The 25,305-nt window shown below is 37.8% G+C and overlaps 1 protein-coding gene across 1 annotated transcript; it reads right to left on the bottom strand.

Annotated features, from left to right (window-relative positions):
- Positions 1-922: 922 nt before the first annotated feature.
- On the bottom strand, positions 923-23,881 carry PLEKHF2 (pleckstrin homology and FYVE domain containing 2). Its single transcript, XM_034966373.3, has 2 exons — positions 23,554-23,881; positions 923-3,581 (listed from the first exon to the last, which is right to left on the bottom strand). Exon 2 carries the CDS (start codon positions 3,565-3,567, stop codon positions 2,818-2,820), a length of 750 nt encoding a protein of 249 aa, XP_034822264.1. The 5' UTR covers positions 3,568-3,581; positions 23,554-23,881; the 3' UTR covers positions 923-2,817.
- Between the last annotated feature and the right edge of the window lie 1,424 nt (positions 23,882-25,305).

Genomic DNA, 25,305 nt, shown 5'->3' with positions numbered 1-25,305 from the left:
GGTAATCATCATTCTACTCCTGGTTCTATAAGCTCAACTTTTTTAGATTCCACACCATATAAGCAAGATCATGAAGTATTTGTCTTTCTGTGCCTGGCATATTTCACTTAATGTCCATCAGTTCCATCCATGTTGTCACAAGTAACAGGATTTAATTTTTTATGGCTAATATTCCACTGTGTATACAGACCACCTTTTCTTTATCCATTCATTTGTTGATAGACACTTAGGTTGATTCCATATCTTGGCTACTGTGAATGCTGCTGCAATGAACATGGGAGTACAGATTATCTCTTCAACATACTCATTTTCTTCAGATATTAATATATACTTAGTAGTGGGATTGCTAGATGCTATAGGTAGTTCTATTTTCAACTTTTTGAGGAACCTCTACTGTTTTCCATAATGGCTGTGCTACTTTACATTCCCAACAGTGTGCAAGGGTCTCCTTTTCTGCATATCCTTGCCAACACTTCTTTCATCTTTTTGATTAGTCATTCAACAGGTATCAGGTATTACCATTATCTCATTGTGGTTTTAATTTGCATTTCCCTGATGATTAGTGATCTTGGACATTTCTTCATATACCTGTCAGCCATGTGTATGTTTCCTTCTGAGACATGTCAATTCAGGTCAAGTCATTCCTTCTAAAAGTAATTGGACAGCAAAGCCAAATTATATTAAGGCACTTCCCAGTAACATTAAGCCGTATCTTCAACATTTGGAAGAATGTTTTCTGAGCCTTCGTGCGGTAAATCCAAAAGGGAGTTTTGTTCACTGCTCTAACCTACTGCCTAGAACAATGCCTGGCACATAGCAGGCACTCACGGTTGTTGAATTATTAGGCAAAATATGCATAATATCTTTATTATCTTAGCAGAGGGGGTAAATCCTCAAGTCACAATATACAGAGAACAGAAAGTAAGTTGTAAAATATTTTTTATTGTAAAAACAAAGTCAATAAAGATTGACAATGTAAATGTTATCTCAGAACATTTCCCCTTGGTTCCTGAATTTGCTAGATTCCTATGTACCAGCAAATCTCCATTAGCATTTCTCAGGTTTCATGATCCTTTTCAGATATGTTGGTTGATTATATGTATATATTGCTTAGAAACAAAAATCCACCTGATATTAAAACAAACCAAAAAAAATCATAAAAGCAAGCAAATGAACAAAAAACCCTAGTTTTGTTGTGCTTTTCTTTCACATTTCCTACAGGGAGATTTGTATATCTCAGATACTTTCAAAATCTAATAGGTAAGTAAAATTAGTGCCTTAACCAAACAGTAAGATACCAAAGAATCCTCCATCACAAGTTACTGAATCAAACTTCTCATGACATTTGCGGTATATTCAGATTTGAAGATTTTTTAAATTTAGAATTTAAAACAAACTTTAGACTGCTGATTTTCCATATTTCAAAGACTGTAGTTGTTTGCAGCATATAAATGGAAAGAGTAGTGCAAAACGCATCAAGTTTTATATGATAAATACATACTTTCAACCTAATGGCTGCCTCAAAAGTAAAGAGTGAACAATTACTTCTCAAAATAAATCTAGATTGACTTAAAGTTCACAATTTAGAAATAGCAATTGCTACTCTATTTCCATAGATTGCAAAATGATTTCAAATACAGATTACACATACAATTGTTTTACAAAAATAGAAATATTGTTTGGGATTTTACAAAACTTTATAAAATATAACACTATATTTGCAAATTCAAGATAGTTTCACACTGAAATAGACAATACTTCCACGATATGAAGTCTAGCCAAACTTAAAGTGGTCTGCCTTGAGGCCATTCTTACATATTATTTCTTCCAAATCTTCAAGCCTAGGTAAATCTGTGCTCTAACACAGGCTTTGTAAAAAAGAGACTGTTTATTTTCAAGGGTTTTATAAGATTTTCAATCCAGAAATAATGTTAAAGCAGAAGAATTTATACCTAAAAAATATGTCTTACTAAAGGTAGAAGCTAATGCAGTATGACAATTCTGTATAGCTGATAAATTTCAAACCAAATTCCTAAGAATGACAACTTTTATTAATTTAAAATATGTATTTGACAATTATAATTTGGGACCTATATAAAACAAAAATATAATCACAACTATTTTATGGAAAAATATTTATTCATATAGAGTGAAAATACCTCCAAACTTAGTTAGTTGTAGCTGTCAGATGAGAAGTATTTCCTAATTACACCCATTCATAAACACTCATTTTATCACTTCAAAGAGCACCAGTGTATTTTTTCAACAAACCAGAAAGTAAGAAGGTAGGGGCTTATTTCATGTAACAGTGCTATTATGATAAGGCACCACTAGGTATATGAAAAAGCCAAAGTATTTCCAAATCATGTGTTTTTGTTACTGGTGTCTTAACCATTAGACAGGATGGTTAGAAAAAAGCTGCTAACATTATTAATGAACCACATTATAGCCCCTTTCCCACCATTCTGTGCTTTTAGTTTTACTTATAACAGAAATGAAAACAACAACGTAGTACATGATCTGTTAAAACAAACATCTTTTCCCAAACTTCCAAGAAAATAACCTAAAAATAAACAAGAAACAAAAAATTTATCTGATATATTTGCAAAAGCCTATCCCTGTAGAAGAGTGTGAGGAGTGGGAGAAGGCAGGGGGACCTACTTTCTATGGAATATATTGAGGCACATAGGTTACAAGTTTCTCAGGCAAATTCATGGCTAGAACAAAACAGAGAGAGAGCTCAGAATCTTACATTTCCCCCAAAGTTGATTTCTCAGATAGCCACACCTGATTAAATACTCCCAAATGTGTCTGTCCTTAGTCACTGCTATCATCATCGTCATCATCATCAGACATATCATTTAAAGGAGACTTCAATGACTGGCTGTAAGAGTCTGATCTAGCAGGCTGGCATGTGGCCATGTCCCCAGCAGAAAGCAGGTCATAGCAGAAGTCACAAATCCGCACAGGCTTAGAGGACTGGCTGGGAAGAAGAAATCTCTTTTCAGAGCAGGGCCCACAGACAACAAAACCACATTTGCGGCAATGGTGGCGACGATTAACAGGTGTGAATTTTGCTTTCTGACAACGCATACATACAGTTGCCTCAGAGTCAGGAACCCAGACAGCAGCATGTTCATTACTGGGTGTCTTCCCACTTTTGGAGAGTAAATCAGTAACACATTTATTTATATGATTCATCCATTCTGATTTCTCCGTAGCAGTGGCAGCATAAACTGCAAAAGATTTAGTTGGTGTCTTGATTAGCCATCCATTCCTTAAGTCTCCCTCATCTTTGATGGAATCAATAGTGACATTTTCCAGGGGAATAATATGTTGTTTGTTATATTTTTTCTTCTGGATGACAATATTGCCATATACAAGAATATCATTAAACAAGAAAAACTGCCTTGCTTTGGGCTTTTTCCTGCACAACTTAGTCAATACTCCTTCTCCAATAAGAACTCGTCCAGGTATAGTTAAAGGTTGACCAGCTGCTCCAAAACAGTTTTCCACTATACTTATACGTCTAGTATTTGCTTCACTGTTTGCCAAGCGATCCACCATCTTTCACTAATAGCCTTTTAAAAAAAAGAAAAAGAAATTAGCACATATAAATTATAAATTCCTATAAGTTAATTATATATAAATTAAGCTAACAAATCATTGCTTTTACACAAAGGCAAAATGTTCTAAAATTCTTTCCCTCTAAGATAATCACTAAGCACATCAAAAGGGCTAACATTTCTCAATTTTTAAAATGATGAAAAACACTTATTTATCATCTCCACGTAGCACCATACTAGTTAAGCAGGTATTTGTAAAAGTATAAACTTCCTACAGACATAATTGAATGAAAGACGATTGGATAATTAACATAACTTATCTCTGCAAAATAATAAACCCCATTCAATGAAATGTAATCTCAATGGGATTCTGAACAATAGGGAACAAAATGTTACATAAACTAAGAAAAATGACTACAATTTTCCAAGTAAGCTATTACCACTGAGCTACAGCCTTAATTCTCTCACCTGGATTACTAGAACTGTTTCCCAACATGTGTCCTGGCCTTCAGTCTTGCCCCCAAATCAATCTTAGGGCAGTGATCTCTAAAACCCTAATTTGACCCCATCATTGCTCAAAATGATCCCTTAACCTATTAAATACAGGGTGTTCACGGCCTTTCATTACTTGGTTCTTGTCACTCCAACCTCACCATAAGTCAGTCTTCACCTCAAATGTCATATTCTAAGAACACTCTACTACTTGTAGTCCATTTCACTGTTGTTCCTTTTACTACTTACTACTGCAGCTAACTCATATTCATCCTTCGAGACTTAGTTTAGGTTATCGTGTCTCCTCCAGGAAGCCTCCTTTAAACTCCCATGCTAGACTAAAACCCTTCCTGTGAGCTATCCATATTCCATGTATATTCTAGCTTCACTTTTACCAAAGGACTGAAATCTGTTCCTCCAGAGACCATGAGGAACCTAAAAAGCAGAGATCATCTGATAGTTTTGTTTGAAACTGATACGGTTTGACACAGAAAAGGTACTAAAAAATGTTAATAACATTTTAACAATGTGCAAAACACCCTATTAATCTAAACATTTAATCTCTAAGTCCAATATTGACTTCACTCAAGTCCCAGAGTTGTATCCTATTTCAAACCTACTAAACTAATACTACTATACTATAACCAAGTCATATTAAAGAACAACAAGCCTTGAGAAGAAGACCATTTAAAGTTTAAAGACTAACAGCATAGTATGTAAGTTCCAGTATTCAGCTCAAAAACTGACACTATAGCCCTTCTTGGCCTTCATTATAAAGGACACTAGAATTCTGGTTATTTCTGAATTCTGTCTCCCTGCAAATCTTGGGTCCTTATAAGGCCCTCTTGTCCTCCACAAAGGTAGGATGTAGCAGGCCTAAAAGTTGTTCCCAAGAATTAATAGGATAATGCATGGTTCCAAACTGGAAAGGTTTCTAATTAGGACTAATATGCCAGCCAATTAAAAGCCTACTATCCTATGCACAAGTACATCACAGAAAAGGAAATAAAAACGGCTAATAAACAGGAAAAGAGGCTCAATCTCTATCATAATTAAAGAAATTATATTAAACATTAGTATATTTTTCACTTAGATTAATAAAAATTTTTAAATTTACTAAGATTCAGTACTCATAAAAGTATAGGGAAATAGGTACCCTTGTACACTACAGAGAATATGTGTATTCACCAATCTAATTAAATAAATTTCACTCACGTGCATAGAGATATGTACAAGGATAATCAGCACAGCATTGTTTATAACAGGAAAACAATTGGAAAAGCTCCAAATAGCCATCAAGAGGAACTGGTTGAAAAAGTTATGACACACCCTTAATCATATATCTTGAGAATAAGACAGATCTAAAACCAGTGACAAGGGAAATGCTCAAGATCTTTAGGTGGGGAAAAGAGATGAACTTCCTGATCTCATTTTTATTTCAAATAAATACCACATTTCATCACATCTAAGATGCTATAGATTTTAAGACATATTTATGTGCAACTCATAAAGAGAAAAATGTTGCCAATTAAACCACAGCATACCGTTGATTATAAGACCAATTTCAAATACATATAGTAAAAAATGTTTATCTTTAGACTCAATGGAATACATATTTCAAAAGCATAATCATAGACATCTGTATCTGTAAGCACACATACAACATAAAGTTAAAAAATATATACTATACTATCAACAATGGTAATTTATCTCTGGAAAGTATAATTATGGATCATTTTTTCATACTTTACATTATATTCAAGCATTCCACAAGTATTTGTCAGGCACTTAGGATCTAGGTGCAGGAAAAGTAAAAATAGACACCACAGGCGATCATACTTGAGTATGTGACAACAGATAAAAATTTTAAAAAATAATAAACAATACAGGCAAGGTCCCTGCTCTTCAGGGTTTACATTCTAGTTGGAGAGAAGGAAAGAGAAAACAAAATTGAAATCTAGTACTAATCAATGCTATGATTTTTTTTTAAAAGTGATTTTTAAAAGAAACTGAGAGCTATTCAGACTAGATGGTCAGGAAAGGCCTTTCTACAATGTTGTCATTTCAGCTGTACTAGATGGACAGACATAAGAAGGGGTAAGGATAGGGGAGAAGATTCCAGACAAAAGGAGTAACTGCAAAGGCCCTAAAACAGGAAAAGACATTGGCACTTTAAAAAAAAAACTGAAAGGATCTATTTCTCTCCACCTGAATCAACTACTGAGTCCACCCATTTGAACATATCGTTATTAACTCATATACAACACAAACAGATTTCCTATTATTGCTACTATGAGAATTAATACTATCATAAACTTGCACTGTGCTTTTCATATTATTTTCTGATTTGAACTGTTTGAAATGCCTATGAAGTTACTAGAGAAGTTTTTATTGTCCCCCAAAGAAGCATCTAATAATATTAGCTGAACTGTGAGCTGATGAAGAAATTAAGGCACAAAGATATTTAATAATGTAAAAGCAAAACTTAACCTGGAATGAACTCTACTCATAGGGACTCCAACCAATGTGCTGAGCACTTTGCACTTATTACTGTATTTCCTTCTCACAGCAACCTTATGATACATGCACTATTAGCTCCATTTTATGGATGAGTAAACAGCCAAAGAGGGGTTAAATAACTTGCCCAAGGCTGTCACAGCAGAACAAGCCTCAAATCTGATTTCTCTGTGATGTTACAGTATGTTATGGTACACTAATTGTTCCTAAGAACTCCACTGAATCTACAAGAACTCTAAGGAAGCTATTAACTAACCTCTGGACCTTCATTGCAAACCCTAAAAATACTGAAGATAAGGGAATACTACCTTGAACAAATCACCTGAAAGGATGGATATGTCATGATTTACCCAGCTGGTGTCTTGATAATCTTTCATTGTCCAAATGTTTCAATATATTAAGTCTAAATCTTTGTTCATAAATCTTTCTCCCTGTTTAATAATGATGCAACTTAAGCAAGGTTTGGAGCATTATTAATTAGTATTTGGCTGCAGCAAAGCAAATAGCTTTCAAAGTTTGACAATGACCAACATAAACACATTTTATATTGCAAGGTTACAAACACGCGTATAATTATTTCAACAATGAATGATGCATTCTTTTATCTTCATTTATTTTAATGATTCTGGCAGCCCACTTGATTGATTGGTGGGTTGTGACATATATCTGAAAAACTATGGGCATGCACAAAACCTAAGGCCTTTGGCCTTAAGCAGCCTCTTCCATTATCCTTTTTGGTCCTGAATATTTTCTGTATGTGTCAGACATAAAAAAGATGGTAAGCAATGAACTAAAAAACCCAGGAATACATAAATGCTGCCCTGCACACACACACAAACACATATAAGAGAGAGAAAGAGAGAATGGTGGTAGGGAAATAGGAGGCAGCAAGGAAAGAAAGGAGTGGAGAGAGGTTATCAAAAGGGAAATCAAAGTACCACTTTTATCTGGGTTACAGCTAGATACCCCAAATAATGTTCTTTGGTAAACTGGATTAGGGCACTACCATTTGGTTCAGGGCCTAAGCAAGGCCTCTCCCTTCCCCTTAAGCCCAAATCTAAATTTACCTCCAGCACACTGAGGTGCCCCAAGCAGTAAGAATGCTACACTTTTGCGAGAGGGTTAGAACACAAGATTACAGGGCCTAGCCAAGGACTGAGTCCTTCCCATATCCTACTCATTGAGGGGAGGAAGCAGAAGAGAGCTATAAACATGGCCCAATTTGATTAATGTCTACTTTTCTTGGGAAAGAATACCAGTGTATATAGGAAGAACTAAGAGAAAGCTTTCCCGTCCCCTTGCAGAAATGGCTTCATAGAACAAATTTCAAGAAGTAAATAAAATTACTGGCTCAAAAGGCATGAATAAAGAATCTTGCTACCTTTTACAAAATTTCCATTCTGGAAGTAACACCAATTTACCAAGCAGCACAATGACAGTATCCATTTCATCTTGTCCTACATATGGTATTTTTCTTTAAAAATTTCAGCAAGCATGACTGATTTTTAAAAGCATCTTGCTTTATTCATTTTACTCACTTTTATTTAGTGTTTATTCATTCAACAATTACTCACTGAGCACTCTCTAGATGCTGGGTATTACGCTTTTCTTCTCAGAGCTTAGAGGCCAGTGGAAGAGAAAGCCCATAAATAAATAAATAGGTAATTCCAAAAGATGAAGTACAATGAAGGAAATAAGCCGGATGTCAAGATACAGGGGAAAACTCATTTAGACTGAGTAGTACAAAAAGGCCTCACTGAGGTAGTATTATAAACTGAGTCTTAAGGGATGAGGAGTCAGCCATGCAAAGGAAATACTATAAGCAAAGGTCCTAAGATAGGAAGGAAAAGTACTTTTAATTTAATTGAATGTTTTCTTCCGTAGCTACCTAATGAGGTCAATGATTTTCTAATGTGTTTATTAATCACTTGTATTTTAAAGACTATATATTTAGAGGTTATTAATCTATGATTGTGTTACACATAAAGACTATTAATCCCTTTTTTTTTTGTTTTCCTAGTATATTAATCTATAGTTTTATGGTGTTTGACATGAAGTCAGTTGTATTTCTTAAACAGTTAAACTTACAGATCTTTTCTTTGCGCTGTTTTTCTTCCATCACTCCTAAGCTTCCCTATCCAGATATCAGATGCACCTATTTATTATCTATGCTTTATGATACAAACTCTACATTTAATTATTTTATCCACTTAAAATGTATTCTGGCATATGTGAAAATACTTTTTTGCCTTTCAAATATTTGCATTCTAAAAGAGCTAATTAATTGTTCCAGAAACACCAAGAACTGTGTGACCTCAGATATCCTTACTTGTACATGGGAATAATAGCAGATACATCAAGGAAAAGATGAATGAGATAATGCATATAAAACGTTCAGCAAGCAGTCAACGAGTGGTAGCTTGCATTAATTGATGTCACTCTCGTATTAAATTTTTACCTATTCTAAGATCTGCTTCTGGGCTATCTGCTTTAATCCATTAATCTGTTTCATAATTCTTATGTCAGTACCATATATCTGGTAGCTCTATTCTAGACCATTACTCAACTTTCTTAAAAACATTTTAACTAATCTTGTTTATTTGTCTAGATAAAATCTACTTAGAATAGTGCTTCTCAACCTTAGCTTCACATTGGAATCACAAGGCAGATTTAGTCTCTGGCATATCAGAAAAAAATGTTCACCTCAATTGACTATCTGGGTCCAAAATACTTTTTGTCTTTAATATTTTAAGTAATTTTATGACGAATTTACAAAAGTGAGAATAAAGGGGTAGTTTTAAAAAAAACTTTAAGAGAAAGCTTTATAAAAACTTATAACAAATTTTTAAATTCCATCTTTCTCTGATATTAAAGGTATATATATCTGAAATAGGAAACATCCTTTGAATGAAACTTTGAATGCATGAACGTGTATTATTTCCATTTTTTGTCCTTAGAAATATTGTTCATTAATTCTTGAGTTTGAAAAAAACTCATCTAGGAAATCATCATTTGAAGACTCACAGTCTAAGGTTTCACTTATACAATTAAATTCACTATCATTATTAAGTGTTGTTTCTTTGCATTTATCTTCTGACTTGTCTAATAGTTCTGAAATGTCTTCCTTTGCCTTTTTTCTTCACTATTAAAGACAGAAAATAAAAAATGAAAAAATATGAATTCCCAAATATGTTAAATGAAAGCTTAGAAGAAAAATGCTAAAAAGGATGATCTCAAAACTGTTTTCATATTTTTGAGAAATGATACAGTAGTGATGCTATATTTCACCATTGCATCATCCTTCTTGGCAATTCTATCACTCTTCCATTTTCTTCTTTTTGGCATAATTGGGGGAAATTAATGAATAATGATTAAATAATTCGCAGGAAAATGAAATAGCAAAATGCTTCAAGATATAGGAAAAGCAAAATCACTAAGAACCCATAATATATCTTAGATTTATAAATGCCCAATGAAACCATATGGTAACTGCACACTAGAATGAGTTTTATTTTGCCTTTTAAAATAAGTAAATTTTGTTTTTGTTCTTTGGAAGACTCTATGAAATGAGTTATAAAATATGAAATCAACATAATAATAACTACTCAGAAAAGAAACCCAAAACCCAAAATTAAGAACAATGAACTCTGCTGATAAATATCAAGGGTTAAGAAACACCAATACCTAGATTCTTCCCCCAGACAGTCTAATTTTATTGGTCTGGGGTATGCAGGGTAAGACCTGTGCACCGGAGTTATTTTTTAAAGCTCCTCAGATAATTGTAACATGTAGCTAAGGTTTAGAACCATTTTTTAATTACAATAAATAAATAAAAGAATAAAATCCCACTGAAATGTTGATGAAACTTACATTATATCCATAAATTACTTTAGAATTAACATCTTCACAGTTTTGAGCATTTAAGGGTGATAGTTATCTCCTCCCAAGGCTTCAAATCTTTTATGGCATAGTAATTTTGTATGTTTCTTCTGTAAGATAGTTACACTTTTTAAATAGGCTCCCAGATTTTGTATACTTTTTGTTGCCACTTTGAATCTAAGCTCTTTTTTACAGTAAGTTTTCTAATTAGTTGAAACTGTTAATAGGAAAACTATTGATACTTGTTTCTTTTCACATTCAGGTACTTCACAGAATTCCATTAATTTCAACAGTTTTCCATTTGACTTTTTTTTTTTTACGTTGTCTTCTTTTCCAGCAGTGCCTGGCTGTGTTAATTCACAGTTAAAACGTAAAAATTAGAGCAGAAGCATATCTTTTATAAAGCCAGCTTTTATATACCAATTTTTAAAAATAATGAAAGGTTTCAAGTCATCTTCTTCACACTACAGACAAGAACTGCATTTACATTGTCTAAGCTCCATCCTAGTCTAGGTAACATCTTGCTTTTAAAGTAACATGTTCTTCAGTGGGGTGTCTACCACCTGTTAAAAATGTAATACTAGAAGATAAAAAATTCTTTAAAAAAAAAAAAAAAAGACACAGAATCCTACTTACAATTGAGAAGAGAGACCAAATGTCATAGACTACTATGTCCTAGTTCTCCTTGCTGGAAATCAATACTTCTTATCTCATCCTTACAGGTGAGTTTAAAATGAAAACAAATCTAATTTTATTTCTTACATATACCCATGATATCTGTTACCAGTGAGCTTCAGTATTCAACTGTGCATTATAGTGAAAAACCAATGAACTATGAACTAAAGGACCTGGATTCTAATCTTGGTTCAGACACTAAATAAGTGATTTCATACAAATTACTTACCTTTTTTTTTTTTAAAGAAGAAAACATAAATAATTTTTAAAGCCCTTTCAGTCCTTAAAATAGTGAGTCTTTGATAGTAAATGGGCCATATTTTCTGGTTTACTGTAGACTTACTTGTCTACAAGTTAATTTTTAATCAAATTTATGACTCTTAATCTCAATCAAGATTTTAAAATCCGTGTTACTGCCGGATTGAAACTTTACAGAAAATGTAAAAGGAAAGGGAGAAACTAACAAGCAACTGGAGAATGGAGGTAAAAACAAACAGCAATAAACTACCAGAGGTACATCCTCCTGAGCAAATGTATAACAGTAAAGCAAACTATTCCTCTCTTAACACATCTAAGTCAAATGAACAAATATTCTGAGTACCTACCATCCGCAAGGGACAAGACAGTTCTTACTTTCAAAAGTTCTACAGTCTAGTAACCAGAATAATAATCAGGGAATTCTTGGTAAGAGTCTCAATAAATCATTAGGATGATAAAGCAAAAAAGAAATACTTGGCCGGGCGCAGTGGCTCACGCCTGTAATCCCAGCACTTTGGGAGGCCAAGGCGGGCAGATCACAAGGTCAGGAGATCGAGACCATCCTGGCTAACACGGTGAAACCCCTGTCTCTACTAAAAACACAAAAAATTAGCCAGGCGTGGTGGCGGGTGCCTGTAGTCCCAGCTACTCGGGAGGCTGAGGCAGGAGAATGGCTTGAACCCGAGAAGTGGAGCTGGCAGTGAGCTGAGTGAGCCTCGGTGACAGAGCAACACTCCATCTCAAAGAAAAAAAAAAAAGAAATATTTCAAAATTTAGTAAATTGCGTTTGGAATTTTATTAAACTCTACTTATTCCATCTAAAAGAGAGGTCAAGATTTTTTCTGTCCGTTCCCACCAGCATTTCTGCCACTGTGGTCAACCGATTACACAGTATGTGTTGTAGAAATTATTAGTGATAAAAGGAAGAGGTTCATTTCTTTGGTAAGACAAAACTTTCATATGTTAATTTTAAATGTATTAAAACTGGATTGAGAAACATGGAAACTTCAAAATTCTGATTCACATTTAGAGAGAGGTCAGTTTTTTTTTCCTTTAAATCTCTCATAGGCACCAAATATGCCTATTACTGAAAAGTAGACTTATTCTACAGTCTCAGCCAAGAAAGAAAAAAAGGAAGTTAACATTTACCCAGCACCCACACATGTGCATAATAGCACATTCACATTATACTCTTTCATTTAATAATCTCGATTTTGTTAAGTGATCATTACTTTAATTTTACAAAAAAAACTGAGTCATGAACTAACTAAGCAATTATCAAATGGCCTCACAGTTTTTTGGTTTTTTTCTGGTTTTTTTTTTTTTTTTTTCTTGAGACAGAGTTTTGCTCTTGTCACCTAGGCTGAAGTGCAATGGCAAAATCTCGGCTCACTGCAACCTCTGCCTCCCGAGCTCAAGCAATTCCGACTCAGCCTCCTGAGTAGCTGGGATTACAGGTGGCCACCAGCACATCCTGCTAATTTTTGTATTTTTAGTAGAGACAAGGTTTCATCATGTTGGCCAGGCTGGTCTCGAACTCCTGACCTCAGGTGATCCACCCGCCTCGGCTTCCCAAATTGCTGGGATTACAGGTGTGAGCCACCATGCCCACCCATTTTTTTTAAAATGCATATTCTTTCCATTATACCTTCACCTTCAGAAATAAATATGACAGAAGTATTTTTTGCATATGGACCTATATTATGTATTTGGAATGGCCACTGACAAAATAAGAGGAAAAAAATTACATATCTATGGTAATAATCATAAGATATACTCAAAATGATTCTTCAAATACTAAAAGGAAGTAAAAGGCAAAGCTATGACTAATTTAGGGTACTAGTAAAGGCAGTTTCAAATAGGTTAGATTTGATAGAGAAATAGTACATAACAACAACTAAGTCATAGTTGAATATTTTAGAAAATGAGTTTGGAAAATCAGAACAGTCACACTGGAGGTTTAAAAACATCTTTAGAGAGGTAGGAGAGAGGGAACAAATATAGACTTCAAGTTCTAAACAAGCCCTCTAAATTTTTATTATTTAAATCAGGGGTGTCCCATCTTTTGGCTTCCCTGGGTCACACTGGAAGAATTGTCTCAGGCCACACATAAAATACACTAACATTAATGATAGCTAATGAGCTAAAGAAAAAAAGAAAAAGAAAAAAAAAATCACACACACAAAAAATCTCATAATGTTTTAAAAAAAGTTTACAAATTTGTATTGGGCCACATTCCAAGCTGTCCTGGGCTACATGCACCCCGTGGGCTGCAGACTGGACAAGTTTGATTCAAATCATCCTACACAAGGCAAGATTAATATTCTTTAACTATAGCTATAATCAGGTAAGTCTATTCAGAAACCAGATTCCTTGGCCAACAGAATCAAATCTAAAATCCTTAACTTGGTATTCAAAGCCCTTCACAGTCAAGTCCTAACCTGCTGCAATCTATCTTTCCAGTTTTACCTCTTTCTCTACATTCTCTGTTATAGTCAAACCAGACTACCAGCTATTACCAGAATATGCTCTGGGCTTCTTTCCCTACCTCTAAGCTCGGCATGTCCTCCCTCCTTTGTTCTTCTCTATTTACTGAAATCTCACCAATTCTTCAAGACACACTCAGTTCGATAGCCTCACAGCCAAATATTGTGGCTGGGTATATCCTGTGGCCAGGTGAATCCTCACACCATTTTATTTGTACCACTTTATAGCACTTATAGTCTATTTGTTTCATAAAAATGTGTGTACTTGCTCATTCCCAACAGATGTGGAGGTTCCTTAAAAAAAGATTATTTCCAGGCCGGGCGCGGTGTCTCACGCCTGTAATCCCAGCACTTTGGGAGGCCGAGGTGGGCGGATCACGAGGTCAGGAGATCGAAACCATCCTGGCTAACACGGTGAAAGCCCGTCTCTACTGAAAATACAAAAAGTTAGCCGGGCATGGTGGCGGGCGCCTGTAGTCCCAGCTACTTGGGAGGCTGAGGCAGGAGAATGGCGCGAACCCAGGAGGCGGAGCTTGCAGTGAGCCGAGATAGTGCCACTGCACTCCAGCCTGGGCGACAGAGCGAGACTCCATCTCAAAAAAAAGAAAAAAGAAAAAAAGATTATTTCCTCCAACTTTGTATTTGCAATAGCACCTAAAAAAAATGCTTGCATAAATGGCATCAATGTGCCAATGTGCACTGAACTGAATATAATCAGCAGTTAGAAGTGGCAGCAGCTCCCAATCTTGAGTTTGATGAAAATCAAAGACTTCATTTTTAACATCTATATTAATTTTCACAGAAAACAGGAACCACACCCTACCCATCAACTGCTTCACTGGACCCACAGATTTTAAATTTACAAGCAAATGTTGTGGCCCATTTAAGTACAGTATGTAATTAAAAATTCTAAGTATTGAGCAAGGCAGATCCTGTTTTTTAAAAAATTTCAATCTCATGGTAATATATATAAATGATTTCTTTCTCCAAAAAGCACAGCTGTTTAGTTAGTAAATAAAAAATGATGATTACGTGCATATTTTCATCATCACAAAACTCAGATTCAAAAACTCACATCATTTCTAAAAGTATTTGTACAGGGGCAGCTGTACAGTGCTGACAGCTGTAAAGAAAGCATTGGATAATATCTAAAAAATAGCTTGGGCATAATGGCACAAGCCTGTAATCCAGCACTTTGGGAGGCCGTGGCAGGCAGATCCCTTGAGACCAGGAGTTCAAGACCAGCCTGGACAACATGGTGAAACCCCATTTCTACCAAAATTACATAAATTAGCCAGGTGTGGCGGTGTGCACTTGTGGTCCCAGCTACTCGGGAGGCTGAGGCGGGAGGATAGCTTGAGCCTGGGGGGCCAACGCTGCAGTGAATCATGACTGCACCACTGCACTGCAGCCTGGACCACAGAGCCAGAACCTGTCTCAAGAAAAAAATTAATTAATTAAATAATATCTGAAAAATAAACCTGGTAAAGCTCAACTAAAACACTACTGAGGAATTAGTTATCCTGTGACATCCCTGACCAATTTTCTTTGGTATCATTCAAAACAATTACAACCTGCTCACTACATTCAAGGTTTATGTTTGGTGGAAAAAAAGAACAAAGCAGACACTAGGAAATAAGATATATGCCACAAGGTTAATACAAAACACAAGGAGATAAGTACTATAATAAAAACATTAGCAAAGTAGTAAGGAAGCAAAAAAAGCAAAGAGTGAGGGCATGGCACAGAGAATACAGCATTTGAACACTGAAAACAGGTTGTGAAGAATGAGCGGAATTTAAGAAGGCAAAAAAATGGCTAAATAAAGGCACAAAGCTTTGCAAGTAAAAACGCACATAAAAAGTCACACTGGGCAAGGTGCAGTGGCTCAAGGCTGTAACCCCAACATTTTAGAAGGCCGAGGCAACCAGATCACTTGAGGTCAGGAGTTCGATACCAGCCTGGCCAACAGTGAAACCCCGTCTCTACCAAAAAAAAAAAAAAAAAACACAAAAATTAGTCAAGTGTGGTGGCATGCACCTGTAGTCCCAGCTACTTGGGAGTCTGAGGCAAGAGAATTGCTTGAAACCAGAAGGCAGAGGTTGCAGTGAGCCAAGATCGTGCCACTGCACTCCAGCCTGAACCACAGAGCAAGACTCCCTCTCAAAAGAAAAAAAAAAAAAAAAAGTTACACTGTACAGCTGCAGCAGAGGCTGTAGGGGAGTTATTTAGTGGGAAAAGGGGGGAAAAATAACACAAAATCTTGTTACTATCTAAGACTTCCTTCTGAAACTTTTGGAAGGAGTGGCCTGATCTGATCTGGATTTTTCTAAGATAACTGTAGAAACAACGAAAGATAAATTGAGAAGGAAGAGACTGAAAACAGGATCCAGTTGAAAAGTAACTGCAAAAATAGAGGGGAAAGTTGATGAAGAGTCTGAAGCTTACAATAGGAAAATAAAGGATAGGTCAGATTCAGAATCGCAGACTGGATATAGAAGAGTAAAGCTAAAATTAATCTCCAGGGTTTTAGTCTAAGTGATTAATTCAAAAGCAAATAAAACCATTAATTTTTAATGAATTTCAAGTAGTCAAACATTTATTATCACTTGCTCTGTGCAAAGCAGTATTAAAGGACAGAAGATACTCAAAACTGAAAACCTCTGAGGAAGAGAAAGACAGCTATATTCTCATATTTATATAGACAAGTATATATAATTCAGTTGTGTTTCTATAGGAAAGATTATCACGGGAGTAACTGACAAAGAAGGAAAAAAACAAAACAAGGAAGGGGTTTGGTATCCCTATAATGTGCTATAAACTGAGGTATACAATTAACTTAAATCTGTGCAAAGTCTAAAACAGCAGAGGAAAAACAAGCCAAAAACTTTTTAACTTAAAACAAAACAAAACAAAACAAAAAAAACAGTGGTAAAGGTCCCAGGGCCAAGGAGTTGAGGTGGGATGTAATTTTGACCAGGTAGAACATCTAGGAACATGTCTTGTAAGGACCAGAAATTCAAGCTGGGCCTTAAAGCAAAAGTAGTAGCTCAAACTATCTGGGGTTTGGGGATGGATGATGGTACACAAGACTATTCCCCCAGAGAGGAAATAATGGAGCCTAGGCCAGAGGAGGCAAGGTCAGGAGAAGGCATAGTGATAAGAAGTCTGGTAAGATAGGGATGAGACAAACTGCAAAAGAAAGCAACCATCAGATAGAAGAGTTTACACTTTATTATACAGGCCATGGGAAGACAAAGGTTTTTAAATAGGAAAATATTAATCAGACACAGAAGCAGTACACGGGATGGACTGAAGAGAATATGAAGAAGCAAGACTGAAGACAAAGAAACCAGTCATATGAGGATTACAACAATCTCTAAATGAAAGGTAAGAAAAGCCTGAACCACAATAATTGGCAGATAACTGAGGCATAGCAGATAGGATTTAGGAAATAACTAAACACATGGATGAAAAAGGACTGTAAGATGACTTCAAAGGCTTAAGGGTAAGCCACTGGGCAGATGCTAGCTTTGTTTTAGGAGAGAGAAGAAATCAGTTTGGGACATGTTTATCTTGAAGTCCTCCAGGGCATCCACAAGACAAACACATCTGCGGGACAGAGATGCCAGGATGGGCAGGGAGCTCCAGGACAGAGAGATTTGGTAGTCACCCACCTAGAGATGCTGGCTGATGCTGGAAGAAAAACGAGAGCAGAGGACTAAACTTTGGGGAACCCCTAGTTTAGAAAGCAGGAGGAAAATTTAAGGGAAAAAAGAACGGGACACAAAGGAGCACAAAGCACCTTTTCAACCTGCTCTCATATGTTTCACAACTCTCAGAGACTAAATAACCTGCCAAAAGGTCACAATCAGCAGTGGGACACATGGGAAAAAAAAAAAAAAATCAAGGACTAATGGCAATGTGTAACAATAAAATATCTGAAATTTTTACCCACAAAAATTTAACCTGGAGAAATAAACTGGAGAAAGGGGGTGGAGGGGGTGTGGCACATAAAAAGTTTTCCCTCTGGCATTAACTCTAATAGTGAAAAATAAAACCTAAATTTCTAGCTGAGGAATAGTTAAATGTATCACAAAAAGCCATCATAAAAGAAAAAATTTACTACCTAAACTTTTAAAACTTCATAATTGGGGGAAGAACATTAAAGTAATATGGCAAAGGGTCAACATTTATTGATTGATTGACAGGACAGGGTCTTGCTTTGTCACCCAGGCTGGAGTGCAGTGGCACAGTCTCAACTCACTGCAACCTCTACCTCCCAGTCTCAAGCGATCCTCCCACCTCAGCCTCCTGAGTAGTTGGGACTATAGGCATGCCACCCTGCCCAACTAATTTTTGTATATTTTGTAGAGACGGGGTTTTGCCATGTTGCCCAGGCTGGTCTCAAACTCTTGGACTCGAGCAATCTGATCTGCCCATCTTGGCCTCGCAAAGGGCTGGGATTACAGGTGTGAGCCACCGCACCCGGCCAACATTTGTAATATACAAAGGGCTCCTGTAAATCCACAAGAAAAGAGGAAAATATCCCAACAGAAAAATAAGAAACAAATGTCAATTTAAAAAAAATGAAAATGACCAGTAAATTTAAAAAATGACACTCAGTCCCAATCAAATAAAAATTAAAATGATATTCATATATTACTCACCTAAGATGTGGTAAAAATGGACCCTCATATTCTTGACAATACTGTATACACACTGGAACAACTTTTCTAAATGCCATTTTGGCAACAGAAATGCTTTAGAAAGTTTATACAATTCTATTTCCAATAATATATACAAAAATTAAAAGTGTACAAAGTTGTTCACATGAAGTTCACTGTAGCTTTGTCTAGAATATAGAAAAGCTGGAAACAACCTAAATATTTAACAATAGGAGACTAAATAAATTATGGCACATCCATTAATTTTTATGCAGTTTTTTAGAAAACACAATATTTAATGTGAAATATTGTTAAAGCATTTTATTAAATAAAAGTTTCTAAATAGCACATATAGTATAAGCCTACTTGTTATTTAAAAGTGGCTGATATGCACCAAAAAGTTAGTAGTGGTTATCTCTAAGCACTAGACTAATAATATTTTGATACGCCTAATTATCTTATAATGAACACATTCTCTCATAGACAAAAAAAGCCTTTTAGTTTGGGAAGAAAATACAAAGAAGAATGTGTAGAAAAATATAAGTATAAAAAGTAAAATAGTTATATGTACAAGTAATAAAAATGTGATCAAAGAACACAAAAATCTTTCTTTTTCCCCAACTGTTGTTTAAATGAAACAAGTACAAAGAATTAAAAATAGTTCCACTTCTGAAAAAGGGGTGGGGGGGGGGGAAGATGAAGAAGTTGGTGCAAAGAAGAAAATAGAAAATTCACATCATAAAATCTTAATCATTTTAGAAGGAAGTAAGGTCATCTGCTCAAAGTGTTTCGAGACTGGGGTTAGCAACCTGACTGGAGTGAAAAAGCAACAGAGAAAATAAGTCAACTTGGGGATAAGAAAAGGATTAGAAAGTGACTAGTATAAAGCAGGTAGAAAACAAGTATGTAACGATCACCAAAAGCGTGACTTTGGGGGAGAGTGTAGGGCAGGGACAAAGGTAGAAAACTGACCAGTTACACCCAGCAAAGGTCAAGGAGAGGAGGGACTATGTGGTCTAGTGAGTTCATGGTTAGAACATGAACTACAGAGTTCAAGGTTGAAAAGAGGGAAGACAACTAATGGCCTAGGAGGGACTGGAGGTGACAATAAGGACAAAAAGCTGCTTTACCAGTTATGACAGAAAAGAGAAAGAGAAAACAGACCCTTGCATCGCCATCTGGCCACAGGGTTTAAGACCTGAGGTAGAGTGGTTCTGAATGATGACAAGTAACATGGTCACAACATGCAGGCTGCTGTTGTAGAGTAGCAGTGGGGGTCACCGGAGTTAGTGAAGTGTAGTTCCAAATGTGGCCATTCTGGCCAGAAATGAATGTAACCCTTAACCTCTATGCACTTCACTTTCCTCAGCTGCAAATACTTAATACATCCTTTCTAGCCTGACTGATAGGAATCTGGCTGGCAGCTAACCCCTCTGCATTTTACTCAACTACAAAATGAAAAGCATTAGAAAGGAGATGGGAAATTGAGTTAAATCAAAGGTTCTCCACCTGACTGAACACTAAAATCGGGGATGTTTTAACAAAGAGGAAAAATTACCTTTGTTCTGTCCCCAAACCCAGTAATTCTGATTTATTTGTCCTGGGGTGGGATCCAGGCAATATTATTTTTAAGTAGCTCTTCAGGAGATTTTAATGTGCAGCCAAGGCTGAAAACTGAACTAGGTATTCCTACAGGCTGCTTCCCTTTAAAAATTTTTAAATTCTATGATTCTATATAATTCACTGCCACTCTGTTCATTTGTTAAAATAATAGCTACTATCGTATTCCAGGCCCTTCCACAAACATCGAATCTTGGGTGACCCTCACGCTAACACTGAGGCAAATATTTCTGTGCCCATTTCACAAATGAGTCCAGTGAAGCTTACAGAAGTGAAGCGGCTTGTTCAAGAGTCACAAGCCAGCAAGGAGCTGAGTCAGGACAAGGTTTATTTGTTCCAGTCCATCCTATATGCAACTTGCTTTCTTTCCAGTGCATTCACAGCAACTATTTGAATGCCTTTTATTCTCTTCTCAGGACCTCCCTAAATTGAGCACATTAGTTTGTGGTTTACAGTTTGACAGGGGAGAAAGTTATCTTGGGTGGGGGCAGGAAATAAACCCCGAATTCTATAGCCATTACAGAATTACAAAACAGCTTAACCTAGAGAGGTTTTCCAACTTAAAACAGCACTGTGAAAGTGTATCCATGAAGTATTTTTTATTCAGTTAAGTCAACACATACATTGCTTTTAAATATTAAGCAGGCAGCTCATGTACAAAGCTGGTTCATCAAAGATAAACAAAAAAAAATTTTTTTCATATACTTTCTATTAAGCAGGGCATTCTAAAAATTCTAAGACAATTCCGGCAAAACAATAATTGATAGAGCTATAATGAGATTTGTTCCAAGAGCTTAAATGTATAAATATGACCTTTAAATTTTTCAAGCATTAACAATATTTCCATCAAGTTCAAATACATTCAATCACACTTAAAATTATGATTAGAATCCTTTTGATGATCCATGGCTTCTCTCTCATACATCAGTAATTATACTTTAATCCATTATCTACTTAGAAATTTCATAAATATTCAAGTTCTGTACCCCCAGGCGAAAATTCACTCAGGTACTAAGTTAAATTCTCAACAAAACAACAACAAAACATATATGTGTGTGTGTGTGTGTGTGTGTATATATATATATAATAGAAACCAATTTGTAATTTAATGGAGTTGATGGCATGTACTAGGAAAAAGACTACAAAGAAGATTTAACTATGATGCTCATGGAATTTACAATTTCAAAAGAAATTCATGAAGCATATTTACAAGGAACAAACATACGTGTACTCATCCATTCAAACCTTTCCTGAGCATCTGCTATGTTCTTGGCATGCAGGGAATGAAGAGGCAAATCAGACCCGATGTGTTGCCTGCTGTCAAGGAGATGTCATGACAGAATCTATGCGATATTTACAGTAATACCATGGGAGAAATTAATTGATTTCTGGAGAGGGCAAGGGAGTGGAATGAGAGAACAGAGCAGAAAAGGCTTCAAAGAGTATAGGCTTAAGTATTTTTAAGGAAAAAATTTCATCACAAGGATCACCTGTAAATCAGCTCGCTGGGAAATAAGTATTTATACTGAAGAACTAAATTCAAGTCAGAGCAGTGATAAGAGCAAACGAGATGGACAGATTGCTCCAGAAGACTGAGTTATGTATCCTACAAAGTTATGCTACAGGAAAAATGAAAAGGCTTCAGAGTCATAAGATCTCAGTTAAATACCAGCTTGGCTGCTACACTTGTGAAATTAGTTAATTTCATTTCTAAATAAAAAATATTATAATGCCATTTACTTGACAATGAAGCAAAACTAAAAGAATTTTTAAGAACAACAGAAATTGGCAATACAGCCTGAGCAACATGGCAAAACCTTCTCTCCACAAAATTCAAACAAAAATTAGCCAGGTGTGGTGATGCGCTCCTGTAGTCCTAACTACTCAGGAGGCCGAGGTGGATCACCTGGGCCCCGGGAGTTTGAGGCTGCAGTGAGCGGAGATGACACCACTGCACTCCAGCCTGGGCGACAGAGAGAGACCCTGTCTAGGAAAAGGAAAAGGAAGGAAGGAAAAAGAGAAAAAAGGAAAAAAAAATTGACAATCAAATATGAGCAGAAGCTGTATTTTTAGATCTAAAAAGTAAAATTCTCCAAGAATTTGGGGTTTTAGGGCTTACTGTATTTGTGTTTAAGAGCCTTTTCAGTTCATTTAACAGAATTTTAAAGCAAGATGTCTTTATTTAAAAATCATTTAGATTCATTTACTGAGGCTGAATATTTTCTTCTGAAGCTTAGTCACTATACTAGTTTTATTTAGAGGCCGATTACGTGTGCTTTCCAAATAAATAGCTTAATACCATTCATCCCCCGTGTGGTCGGGACCCAAAGAGATTATAATGAAGCCTTCGTTAATACTGAATTAACGTGAAGACCCCACGAGCTGCCAGAGTATTAAAAAAAAGTAAATGCTCAAAACGCGGTAGGCATTCACCCTTAAGAAACTAAAGGGAGGGGAAAAAAACTTCAAACTGTCAAGATCACTTCTTATTCTTAAGAGAACACATGCCTTTAAGACTCTCAAAGTTTGTGTCTAAATCTTTCTTTAATGAGTCTCTTCAGCAACGTACTACACAACACGACAAAGAAGGCATTTATCAACAACGCGTTTTGTGAGTCTATGAATTACCGAGGAGGGCTTAGGTGTCTGTAACCTTCATACCCACTTCCACCGCACACTCAAGTTATTGCTGGAATGTACGGAGAGCACACAAGGCTATTCAAGCAACACCGGCAGCGCGCTCTCGGCCTTCAATCACGTTTTTAAAAAGAAAAATAAATTCGGCAAAGGATCATAAAACTTGAAAAGGCTCCAAATAAATAAACCATCGCTTCTATCAGAGCAAGTTCTGCGGGGCCATTTTTGTCTCCCAAGTGACATACAAATATGTAGTTCAGGTCATAAGGTCCCCGACACGCAGACCCTGCAAACTTTTCGGCCAGAAATTTGTCGCGACCCTGAGACGCCCCCGGCCGTGTCCAGGACCCCCGTCCTCAGGCCCCACAACTTCTCACCCGGCCTCGGGGCTCCTTCCCGCGTCCGCCGGCCCCCGCCCCGCAGACCCGTGGACCGGACCCTACCCGGCGGCCCCCGTTCCCCCGCGGCGGCGGCGGCGGCGGCGGCGGCGTCCTACGGGCGGGCGCGGCTCGCTCCCGGGCTGGCGGGACGGCGGCGGCAACTGGCCCGCGGGCCGGCCCCGGCGCGAGGGGAGCGGCCGGGAGCGCCCCGTTTCTCACAGACCCCAACATGGCGTCGGCCGCCACCGCCCGCGACGACGACACCTCCCGGCGCTGCGACGGCTCCGGGACCGCGGGAGGAAGCGCCCGGAAAGTTTCGCGTCTCCCCTCCCGGCCCGTCAGGAGCCGGCGGACCACCCACCCGGGCTTCACCTACCCCGACGGCCGCGGGCGGCGGCGGCGGCGGCGGCGGCAGCGAAGGCGAAGGTCCGATCCTCCTGGTCGCGGACGCAGGGCGCGGACTCTGCCCGTTCCCCGCCGGGGCCTTCCAGGGTGTGTGCTGTCCGCAGCCCCGCGCAGCCGGCGCGATCCAGACGCGGTGGGCGGGCTGGCCGCCAGCGCAGCCGCTCGCAGGTGACTCCCCCGCCCCTCCAGTCGAACCCGACAACGGCTGCCTGGGCTGGCCTCTCCCCTGCGCGCGCACGGGCGCGCCCCCGTCCACACTCCGGGCGCGAGCGCGCGGGCACGAGCACACCCACACCCCTCGCTCCCCGCCCTTTCTTGCCAGTTCCCTCGCCCCGCCCCTCGCACCCCTCGCGACGCGCTCTAGGGGCGGGGCCTTTGGCGGAGGCCACACCCACCCAGGCCGGCCGCGGGCGGAGCTTGTCCATGTGTGAGGTCGGGACGCGCTCCCGCGACGCGTTGAGGTGCACGTGAGGCGCCTTACCTGACTTTCCTGACTCCGACCAGCCCTTAGAAAGTATTGCTCAACTGTCTACGAAGTTCTTAGGGAGACTGGAATAATAGAAGGAAGACACCTCCCCACCCACAACAGGCCTCCCCAGGGAACTGAAGAACGAGAAAGGCAGGCTTTGGATCTAAATGCCCAAAGGCATCGGTACTGGCATTTGCTGCTCCCATTTAGCACAGCAATCCTTTCCGTCACACTTTCCCTTTGCTTTACCTAAAATCCCTCCTCTTGAAACCAAGGGAACTGCGGCGACACACACATACCCTACGTGCTCCACCCAGCCCTTTCTTTTAAATGCATACTTTAGAATTCTGGTCTTTCCAAAACTTTGACGACACAAAACCCCATCAGCCTACTTCACATACCTAGAAACTGTAATTATTGCATAGTATATAAGGTTAAATGTGCCCTAATTGATCTGATAGCTAAGCGCTCTGATGGGTTCGTAGAGAGGTAACGAAGTTGCTTAGGGTAGACTAGGGATGGGGGCGAAGTAGGGAGAACAGCATACTTATTTTAAACAAAGTGTGTGTGGTGTGTAGGAGGAAATTGGGTTTTGGTAAATTTTATATTTCTTATTCATCTATTACTTCAGTAAGTTGTTTTAACCTGTGTTTGATTGCTGTTGAATTAGAGTCACTACCAGCCAAGCTGCACGTGGATGAGCACCTAGGGATGAGAGCAGACTTGGGTTCCGCCCTGCTCTTCCACCTGGGATCTTCCTCCTCCAGGCTTGTTGCCTCCTATCCTCCCCTATTTCAAAAGAGTTTGTCTCTGAAACAAACAAGTCTTTTTTTAAATTAATAATTAGAACAAAATTGGCAAAGATGAACTTTTTTTAAATGGGGAAAGTTGTATGATCACACACACACAATCTTTCGTGTGTTAGAGTTGTCTCTAGATGAGTACAGATGTCACCAGGACGCTTGTCCGTACCATCACTCTACCTCATTCACCTCTACGTGCACAGCAATATCTATCAGTGGGGAAAAGGCAGGACTAAATAATGCCTAAAATCCTTTTAAATTTTGAAAGTAGGAATTGCTATGTCTAACTGGTTGTCTAAGGTCAAGCCTAGAGCATTAGTTATCAAATATTTTTGGTCACTCACATTAGTAAAAATGTTTGCCCTCCTCACTTCCCATGTACTTATTTAGCTTAAGTAAAGTGCATAGATAGAAGCCAGAATGACTGTAATCAAATATTGGCTTTGTCTCT

Source organism: Pan paniscus, chromosome 7 (assembly GCF_029289425.2).
Source record: "Pan paniscus chromosome 7, NHGRI_mPanPan1-v2.0_pri, whole genome shotgun sequence".
NCBI classification, from domain to species: domain Eukaryota; kingdom Metazoa; phylum Chordata; class Mammalia; order Primates; family Hominidae; genus Pan; species Pan paniscus.
Note: the sequence above shows the minus strand (reverse complement) of the source record. Positions and strands in the feature narration are given on the sequence as shown.

What these genes read in the sequence shown, in the direction of transcription:
- PLEKHF2 (XM_034966373.3), bottom strand. Translation starts at nt 3,567, where the DNA reads ATGGTGGATCGCTTGGCAAACAGTGAAGCAAATACTAGACGTATAAGT.